The 10,640-nt window shown below is 43.5% G+C and overlaps 2 protein-coding genes across 2 annotated transcripts; both read right to left on the bottom strand.

Annotated features, from left to right (window-relative positions):
- Window positions 1–233: 233 nt before the first annotated feature.
- On the bottom strand, window positions 234–7,184 carry LOC131659078 (uncharacterized). The gene is made up of 5 exons (XM_058928319.1): window positions 4,064–7,184; window positions 2,453–2,743; window positions 2,023–2,146; window positions 1,223–1,536; window positions 234–580 (listed from the first exon to the last, which is right to left on the bottom strand). Exons 1-5 carry the CDS (start codon window positions 7,182–7,184, stop codon window positions 234–236), a joined length of 4,197 nt encoding a protein of 1,398 aa, XP_058784302.1.
- Window positions 7,185–7,558: 374 nt separating this feature from the next.
- On the bottom strand, window positions 7,559–9,463 carry LOC131659077 (uncharacterized). Its single transcript, XM_058928318.1, has 3 exons — window positions 9,158–9,463; window positions 8,171–9,076; window positions 7,559–7,924 (listed from the first exon to the last, which is right to left on the bottom strand). The coding sequence occupies exons 1-3, from the start codon at window positions 9,461–9,463 to the stop codon at window positions 7,559–7,561; spliced, it is 1,578 nt and encodes a 525-aa protein (XP_058784301.1).
- Window positions 9,464–10,640: the final 1,177 nt, after the last annotated feature.

Below are 10,640 nucleotides of genomic sequence, written 5' to 3'. Positions count from 1 at the left end.
CTGAGGCCTCCAATTGTGCTGACTAGTTATGATCAGAGATCCAATGCACGACGCAGTCATTCGCTTTTTGTCCCTCTTTTGCCTGGATCGCCCTTTCGGGTTTTCAATCCACCAGGACCCCTTTTTTGCCTAAGTCGCCCTTTCGGGTTTTCAACTTAGCGGGTGTACTTTATTTCTTTTTCATTCTTTTTCCTGATCTTTTCCTTTTCTTTTATTTTTATTTTTGATCAGGTTTATGCGAAGTATTTTTTAACTGCGTCGGCATTCACGGGAAGTGGGAAGTCTTCACCATCCATAGTTGAGAGGATCATGGCGCCACCTGAGAAGACTTTCTTTACGACATAAGGCCCTTCGTAATTCGGAGTCCACTTTCCCCTAGGATCGTTGTGAATAGGCAGGATCTTCTTGAGTACGAGGTCACCGGCCTGAAAGTGTCGAGGTCGAATCTTCTTGTCGAAGGCTCTCTTCATCTTCTTTTGATAGGCTTGCCCGTGGCATATGGCTGCTAGTCTCTTTTCATCAATAAGGTTCAGTTGATCAAATCTGGTCTGGACCCAATCAGCTTCACTGAGCTTCACATCTGTTAATACCCTTAATGAAGGAATCTCAACCTCAACCGGAAGAATCGCTTCCATGCCATATACTAACGAGAAGGGAGTTGCCCCTGTGGAAGTACGCACCGAGGTACGATAACCATGTAAAGCAAAGGGCAACATCTCATGCCAATCCTTATAAGTGACCACCATCTTTTGCACAATCTTCTTGATGTTTTTATTGGCCGCCTCAACTGCGCCATTCATCTTTGGCCGATACGGGGAGGAGTTATGATGCGTAATCTTGAAGTTCTCGCATAATTCCTTCATCATCTTGCTATTGAGGTTGGATCCATTATCAGTGATAATTCTCTCAGGAACCCCATAACGACAAATTATATGGTGCTTGATGAAGCGAGTCACTACTTGCTTGGAGACATTTGCATAAGACGCAGCTTCAACCCACTTGGTGAAGTAGTCAATAGCAACGAGGATGAAACGATGTCCATTAGAGGCGGTGGGCTTAATTTCCCCAATCATATCGATGCCCCACATAGCAAATGGCCAAGGAGATGTCAACACATTCAGAGGAACTGGAGGTACGTGAACCCTATCTGCATACACTTGACATTTGTAACATACCACCACATGGTTGAAACAATCGTGTTCCAAGGTCGACCAATAATAACCTGCTCTCAATATTTTCCTAGCCATGGTGTGCCCACTTGCATGTGTACCAAAGGATCCTTCGTGTACCTCTTGCATGATCTTTGCTGCTTCGTGTCTATCCACGCATTTGAGCAACACAGAATCGAAGTTCCTTTTGTACAACACACCTCCAGCAATGAAGAACTTGGCAGATAGTCTCTTCAGAGTTTTCCTATCTGTGAGGGAAGCACCCTCAGGATACTCTTGGGTTTCCAGAAATTTCTTAATGTCATAAAACCATGGTTTCTCATCAGGCACATTATCAATGACGCCACAGAATGCAGGTTCATCCAACCTTTTGATCATAATTGACGGCGCTTCATTGTCCCATTTGACTTTGAACATGGATGCTAAAGTGGCCAAAGCATCAGCCAAGTGATTTTCCTCTCGAGGGATGTGATCGAAGGTGATCTCATCAAAGTATTGAGCCAATTTCACCACATGTTCTCTATAGGGAATCAAGTTGGGATGGCGTGTTTCCCAATCTCCGTTGATCTGACTAATCACCAAAGCAGAATCTCCATAAACTGCGAGATTTTTAATCCTCAAATCAATGGCCGCCTCAATACCATATATGCAAGCCTCGTATTCAGCCACATTATTAGTACAATCAAAACAAATCCTGGCCGTAAATGGAATATGAAAACCTGTTGGAGAAGTAAGCACAGCCCCAATACCATTACCCAATGCATTAGAGGCACCATCGAACACGAGCGTCCATCGCGCCCCTGGTTCAGGTCCTTCCTCTTGATCTTGACTTTTGGAAGTTTCTGCCACGCACATTATATCTTCATCAGGAAACTCAAAGTACATAGACTGGTAATCGTCCACAGGTTGATGTGCAAGATAATCAGCAATTACACTACTTTTAATGGCCTTCTGAGTAGTGTATTGTATGTCATATTCTGTCAAGATCATTTGCCAACGGGCAATCCTCCCTGTCAATGCCGGTTTCTCAAATATATATTTGATTGGGTCCATCTTTGAAATCAATAAAGTAGTGTGAGTCAACATATACTGTCTCAGTCGGCGAGCAGCCCATGCCAAAGCACAGCAAGTTTTCTCGAGTAGTGAGTATCTTGATTCACAATCGGTAAACTTTTTGCTAAGGTAATAAATTGCGTGCTCTTTTCGACCGGACTCGTCATGCTGACCCAGCACACACCCCATTGAATTCTCGAGGACTGTCAGGTACATAATCAAAGGTCTACCTTCCACTGGAGGCATGAGGATTGGAGGCTCTTGCAAATACTCTTTAACCTTATCAAACGCCTTTTGACAATTGTCATCCCACTTTATTGCCTGATTCTTTCTCAATAGCTTGAAGATAGGTTCACACGTGGCGGTAAGGTGTGAGATGAACCTTGCAATATAATTTAACCTTCCTAAGAACCCACGAACCTGTTTCTCGGTTCTCGGCTCAGGCATCTCTTGTATAGCTTTCACTTTGGCGGGATCGACCTCAATACCTCTTTCACTTACGATGAAACCAAGCAACTTTCCTGATCTCACTCCGAAAGTGCATTTATTGGGATTCAACCTTAACCTGAACTTTCTTAACCTTTCAAACAATTTCTTCAAATGGACCAGGTGTTCTTCTTCAGTATGGGACTTTGCAATCATGTCGTCCACATAGACCTCAATCTCTTTATGAATCATGTCGTGAAACAAAGTCACCATAGCTCTTTGATAGGTTGCCCCAGCATTCTTTAATCCAAACGGCATGACCTTGTAACAAAAGGTTCCCCAAGGCGTAATGAATGTTGTCTTTTCCATGTCCTCGGGCGCCATCTTTATTTGATTGTAACCAGAAAAACCGTCCATGAAGGAGAAAACTGAGAACTGAGCAGTATTATCTACCAATACATCGATGTGAGGAAGCGGGAAATCATCCTTCGGGCTCGCCCTATTCAGATCTCGATAGTCGACACACATTCGTACCTTCCCATCTTTTTTAGGTACAGGTACAATGTTGGCGACCCATGGTGGATAAACTGTTACAGCAAGAAAACCTGCATCAAACTGCTTCTGAACCTCTTCTTGGATTTTCTTGGACATATCAGGACGTGTTCTCCTGAGTTTCTGTTTGACGGGCGGAGAATTTTCTTTAAGGGGTAGCCTGTGCACAACAATATCAGTATCTAATCCAGGCATAACTTCGTAAGACCATGCGAAGATATCAGAATACTCTTTCAACATTCCAATCAACTTTTCTTTCACATTCTCATTCAAAGAAGCCCCTATTTTAACTTCCCTTCTCGTCTCTTCGGTGCCAAGATTCACCGTCTCAATAGGCTCTTGATGTGGCTCGATCACTTTCTCTTCTTGTTTCAACAATCTGGCCAACTCATCAGGCAATTCACAATCTTCTTCATCCCCTTCTTCAGCGGCGTAGATAGGGTTGTCAAAGTCATAACGAGGCATAGCAAGATCGTTGTCAATAGAATTCGGAGGAGAAGTGGATCTGCATGGATTATGATTTATGCTTTATTTTAGAATGGGGGGATGATGATGAATAAGAAACGTTGCCATTTTTTTTTTGATTAATTATAAATATAAAAGTAAAAACGAAAGACAGGGAACAAAATATTTGAATGCAAAAACGTCCTTTTATTAATGATTTTAACATTGAAAAACAACAAATGAGGCCCTACATATGTTCACTGTGTCTTGGGCAGAACACAGGAATTATTGCATGATAAACAAAAACAAACATTATTACTTTTGATCAAGAGCAATTGAGATGATGTCTTCGGATGACCAGTTGAGAAGCTTCTGTCCCGGGACACACGGCTTGATCCATTCTTCAATGTCATAATCACTATCCACATCATCATCAGCAGCGCAAACATGATCCTTGACAATGCCAGCACTAGAGAACTTGATCGGAACGAAGGTTCCGGGCTTCTTGAAGGACCCATCAGAAGAACTCTGCCCCAGCTGATATCCAATCCCACACTTATCCTGCTTGATTGGTAGATCCAAGACTCGGCCCCATCCTTCAGGATGACCAGATTCAACCACAGCTTTGGCTTCCTTTAGTGAAGACATAGGAGCCTCCAACTTCTTCTTTTCAACATAAGGGATCTTGATAGTTTGGACAGCCTCAAACGCTTGACAAGGTGTTTCGTGGACCTCCCCTTCCACATCAATATATTTGAAAGACGCAAGATGGCTTACCACATGCTCTTCCTCCCCACATATCGTGACTATCTTCCCCTGAGTGGCAAATTTGAGTTTCTGATGCAATGTGGAAGTCACGGCCCCAGCAGCATGGATCCATGGACGTCCCAGGAGACAACTGTAAGACGGGTGGATATCCATCACAAAGAAGGTAATGGTGAAAAGCTGGGGGCCTATCATTATTGGCAAGTCAACCTCCCCAAATACTGATCTCTTTGACCCATCAAAGGCTCGCACTGTCAATTCACTCGGCCTTATCTCGACACCAGAGTAATCCAGCCTCATCAAAGACGACTTCGGTAATACATTCAGAGAAGATCCATTATCCACGAGAACACGAGATAACATAGTCCCCTTACATTCCACTGATATATGCAAAGCTCTATTATGGTTTCTACCTTCGGAGGGCAAGTCTGCATCAGTGAATCCCAATCCATTACCAGCATTGATGTTTGACACCACCCCTTCAAGTTGATTCACTGAGATCTCAGGAGGGACAAAGGCAGTGCCTAGGAGTCTCAATAAAGCATTTCGATGCGTCTCGGAGCATAAGAGCAACTGTAAGATCGAGATCTTAGATTGAGTTTGACTCAGCTGGTCAACCACTTTATACTCACTTTTCTTGATGATCTTTAGGAACTCTTCCATCTCTTTGGCCACAGTATCTTCAGAGTTAGAGCTTTGCCCCGGATCTACCGTATCTTCTACCACTCTTTTCCCTTTTGCTTGAGCTAGAGCTTCTGCATTGTCATCGCGAGTATTCTGGGGAGGATTGAAAATACGACCACTTCTTGTCATTCTTCCAATGCCAACAACATTATCAACATCTTCCTTCTCAACCGGTGCTTTAATCTCATACTTGGCCCCTTGGTAGAAAACTTCTCCGCCATAATTCCATGGGATTGCTTTCTCACTAGTATATGGGATGGGACCAGGCAACGTGATGACCAAAGGCGGCGCTCTGGCAGGAATCGGGATCTTAGTAGGAGTATACGGGATGGATAGCACATTGATTTCATTCTCGACTGACTTTGGATGTCGCACATGCTCAAACCGTAGATACCCACTATCTATCAACTGTTGAATCCCATCTTTCACCTTGTCACAAACTGAGGAGGTGACCATGCAATCAGTACAGAATTCTCCACAACCAGCGTATAGTCTCATCCTCAATAATTCCTTTTTCAATAATGGCAACAACGATCCCAATTCGATAACATCCTTGACCAAGTAAATGTCTTCAACAATATCGATGGCATTTGCGGCATGAGTTCCATGGGAAGGCATAGGATTCTGTACAACGTTAGGTCCTTGAGTAGGGGTGAACTCAATAGCTTTTGAATCGAGCAGATCCTGTACTTTATGCATGAATCCTATGCAATGTTCAATATCATGCCCAGCAGCCCCAGAATGAAACTCACAGTGGGCATTAGCATCATAGTTAGGAGGAAGCTTAGCAGGTGGAGGGCCCATGGTACGAAGTTGCACCAAGTCCCCATGTAAGAGATGAGCGAGTAATTGTGCATATGTCATAGGTATGGGATCAAAAATTCTTGGTGGCCTCGACTTTTGCTGATACTGACGTGGGGGATGCCTCTGCTGTTGTTGTGGTTGTTGTTGAAGAGGAGTACTCGGTATAGTAACAGCGGCTACCTGTTGATAAACATGGCCTTTACCTTTACCATAGTAAGCAGCACTCGTTTCACCTTCTCTCTTCTTAGCAAATCCGTTATATGGTTTCTTCCCTCCTGCCCCAGAAGAGGAACTAGCAGTACTTGGATTCTGTATTCTACCAGCCTTAATCCCACTTTCAATTCGCTCACCAATCATAACCAACTCGGCAAAACTTGAGGATGCAGAGCAGGCGGAGTAGTATTGGCCTTCCAGAGTGTTGGTGAACAAATCCATCATTTCTCTTTCCAACATAGGTGGCTGGACTCTAGCTGCCAACTCGCGCCATTTCTGTGCATATTCTTTGAAGGACTCATTAGCTTTCTGGGATAGATTCTGTAACTGAGTGCGATTTGGTGCCATGTCAACATTATACTGATACTGCTTTATGAAAGCATCAACTAGGTCCCTCCAACTTCGGATATTAGCTCTCTCCAATCTCATATACCATTCCAAGGATGCCCCAGTCAGGCTATCTTGGAAGAAGTGCATCAACAATCCTTCATCCTCAGAGTACACATGCATTTTGCGATAGTAAGCTCGGACATGTGTCTTAGGACAAGTATTCCCCTTGTATTTCTCGAAGTCGGGTACCTTGAATTTCGGTGGTACACGGACGCCAGGAACTAAACCCAAGTCATTGATATCCATACCCAATCCTTGGCCTTCCATCGCCCTCATCCTTTCCTCCAGACCTCTAAACATCCTTCCAGCATCCGGTGGAAACCCCCATTCACTTTCAGGAAACAAATCCTCGTGTCGGTCCTCTTCCAACACGGGGATAGCAGCAACCCTTCTGATTTGTTGTGTGGTTTGTCCTTCAAGAGTAGGCTGGGGAGGCCCACGGGGATTACCTTGATTAGCAGCAGGAGGAATTACACCAGGTCCTCCGATCACAGGTTCACCATTGACACGAATATCAGCAGGATTTCTTTGCGGGGGGTCCGCAACAACCTGAGCAACTGTGTCCATCCTGATTCTGAGTTCTTCTTGGCGATCAGCCATGTTTTGCATGACTTCCATGAACTGAGCCATCTGAGCAGTAACCTGAGTTCTCATCTGGATAAGATCGTCCCTCAACTGATCCATTTGCAGTGAGTGATTAGCCCTTGTGTAGTAGCGATGTGTAGGCGGAGGTGCAATTGCTGAAAGAGAAAACCTGATCAGTCAGATAAGAACACCATCTGATGTACCTGTTTGTGCATGATGTGCATGAGGTGCATGTGTGCGTATGATGTGAGGTGCCATTTTCAGAGTATCCAAAATATTTAATATTAATCAAGAATGTTTAACAATGTGACAAAAGATAAACATCAAGAGGAAACAAAAGACCCAAATTTCATTAATAATCTCTTTTTGAGTTTGGGCATACCCATACATTGACAAGATAGTTCAAACAACAGAAAAGACAAAGGACCCCATCCAACAAGCCTGGTGGTGGTCATGAAATACAAGCTCAAACACTAATCCATCTTGGTGTAAAACAAAGGTCCTCCTTGTTTGAAGTGCTCGTCGCTCCACTTCTTAGTTTCATCGAACATCTTCTTAGTCACTTCTCGATCTCTTCCTTTGACAAAACTTTGAATCACCACATCTTTGCGAAACAACTGCCCATCTAACATATCACAGTGGGCCACCAAGCTCTCACATCCTTTGCAATCAGGGAGGGTATTCTTTTCAGATGTACTTTCCATTTCTGCTATCTGGTTTCTGAGCTTTGCATTCTCTTCTGTTAGTCGAGCGGAACGGAGATGACTACCTTTGAGTTGTGTCTCCACAGCTAACCTTTGAGTAATTTCCTCTTCAAGCTTCTTCTTGATTGCTACCCTCTGAGTGGTTTCCTCTTCAAGCTTCTTTTTCAAACCCTTTACCTCGGCCCTAGCCTCTTTCTCTACTCTGAGCTTGTGAGCCCTTAAGTCTTCTCTGTACTCTCGCTTGAGCTTTTCTTCTGCTTTCTTCACCGCTTCTTCTATAACCCTTTGATGGTCCTCAATACGAACAGTGGTAGCTCTTTCCCCCTTTTCAGTTCTGGCCCTTTTTTGAACTCTGGAAGATCCTCCTTTCAGCATTTTAACCTCATGTGCTAATTCAGCCCTTTTCTGATCCACCAAGAAGTACTTTATTTTAGCGTCCTCCCCTTTTTCTCGCAACCTGATATTCTCTACATGTACTTGGTTGTACTCCTCAGCTGGTACAGTGGCAGTTAAAATCTCAGGTGGTTGTTCATATAGAGGGCTAACCTTCGGGAAAGGCAGCAGGCGCTCCTTAACTCTTTCTTCAACCCATTCCGTATAAGCTTTCTTAGCAATAGCATTCTTTCCCCCCAAGGTCGTTCGGTCTTCTGTATGAATTTTGTTCCACGCACTCCTTACTTTCTCCAAACCATCTGGATCGGTTCCTTTTTCAAAGCAAACGGACTCGAATATCTCTTTATCCAACGGCTTGTCCTTCAGTATAAAACCCAACTGACGCAGTGCTAGCTTCGGATTATAGTTGATAACTCCTTTTGTCCCTATGAGAGGAACATTGCCAAAACTTCCACATCTGGTTATAACTTGCTCAATGTCCGTTCGGAGGTGATACCAAACAATATCATTTGCAGTAAGTCCCATAATCCTTTGGGGCCACTTCTGTGAATCTCTTGTAGTGACAAACGCTCCGCTTTTAGGCAAATGTGAAGAAAACCATTCGTACAGTATTGGCAAACAACCCCCAACTGATCCCTTTTTTCCATACCTAGAATGGATGGCATAATAAGTGTCGGCCAACAGAGTGGGTACAGGATTTTGATCCATGAAGAGACAAATGGCAGTGAGATCAACAAAATTTGGAATATTCGGGAACATCACTAATCCATAGATCATGACGGCCAGGAGAGCATTGAATTCTTTCCACTTTTCCTTATCAGCAAGGGTTTCAGCTTCCCTCATCAGAAATTTCACATAGAATCCATGGGTCCCACCATTAGGCTTCCAGTTATCCTTAACGTCCTTCATGCTCAAATAAAGAGCACCAGCAATGCGATCCATTTTGGGCTTCTCGGGTGCACACACAAAAGGAACCTTATGTTGAACTTTGATTTGAAGAATGTGTGCATACTCTTCGAGGGTAGGGGCTAGTTGGTAATCTTGAAAGGTAAAGCAACGCAGCTCAGAATCATAAAACTGAAGAAGAGTGTAGAGACCCCACTCATCAATACGAGTAGTTAACATAAGCAGAATGTGGCCATAAGTCTTTCTGAATTCATCCAAATTTTGCCCAGTAACTCGGGTGCTCAATCGGACCAAAGGTGTTATATCCTCACGGTAGAAACTGCAAGAGAAGGTATGCTTCGTAGTCTTTTTGTCGACGGTCACAATGTTAGCCATTCTTGATGAGAAGTGTTGACTTTGGATACCTGAAAAATGGCATGCACATGAATGTTAATCTCTTTTCTTTTTTTCTTTTTTTTTTTTCTTTTTTTCTTTTTTTTTTCCTTTTTTTTTTGAAATTAAACATGCTATGATGATTATGATGCAATGAAAGATCCTCCCCACATAGGAGAAGTGTATGTTTCTTCTGAACAGGATTGGATGTTGCAGGACCAAAAATCCGGCATAGATACCGCAAACCCATGAGAACCATAGTCACCAACATAACAGAACAGTCACCAACGGTACCTGTCATGAATATCCCACCCCACTCACAGGTGAATCTAGGTCAAGGTAGGTCAAAAGGTCTCCAGCGTTAGCAACTCTCCTGAAACACCATCATTGTTGCAAATACATGCCAACAACGGTATCCCATTCGAGTCTCAGCTGGTCGTGGGTCTCATGATCGCAATCAACAGAACCTGACATTCTGTTGGCGTCATGACTATCCACTCTATCCTAGGTATCCTATGTGTTAACTCTGGCCTGGGTATTGGGCCTTTTACCTCATAGAACAACCCACCCAACCTGCAAAACAGAATAGAAGACCCCAAGGAACACAGAATATAATCCATATGCATGATGTGCAAACAGAAATAAACATGATATGCAAGCAAAAAAGTAAACATGTAAACATATATACAAGGTATAGACATAAAAACAAATAAACACCCAGTAAATAAACAAACAAACGCAGGCTAGGATCGACTCAACTAAGGATGGACCAGCAACAGGTCTATCAACATCCCCAGCAGAGTCGCCAGCTGTCGCTACCGCGAAAAATGGAATCAGAGTCGCCACTAATATATTTATCCCATCGCGGGAAAGGAATACCAGAAAACCTAACTCGAACAAGAACAAGGTCTTTCGACCAGAGAATAGGGCACGGGAGTCGGTTACGCAAGGGGAAGGTGCTAGCACCCCTCACGCCCATCGTACTCGATGGTATTCACCTATGTTTGTTTCTATCTAAAGGGTGTCTAATAATCTATGTCTAAAACCTAAATGCGAATGCATGCAAAAGAAATACGGGGAAAAGAAGGAATTATTTACAAGTGTGTTCGCTTAGGCCCCGCGACCCAATGCCTACGTATCCTTTTCAGGAATCAGAACGACCGTAGTTCGGCTCCATAGT

This window comes from Vicia villosa, linkage group LG3 (assembly GCF_029867415.1).
Source record: "Vicia villosa cultivar HV-30 ecotype Madison, WI linkage group LG3, Vvil1.0, whole genome shotgun sequence".
NCBI classification, from domain to species: Eukaryota; Viridiplantae; Streptophyta; class Magnoliopsida; order Fabales; family Fabaceae; genus Vicia; species Vicia villosa.
The sequence above is the reverse complement of the archived record's forward strand: the minus strand, read 5'-3'. Positions and strand labels throughout refer to the sequence as shown.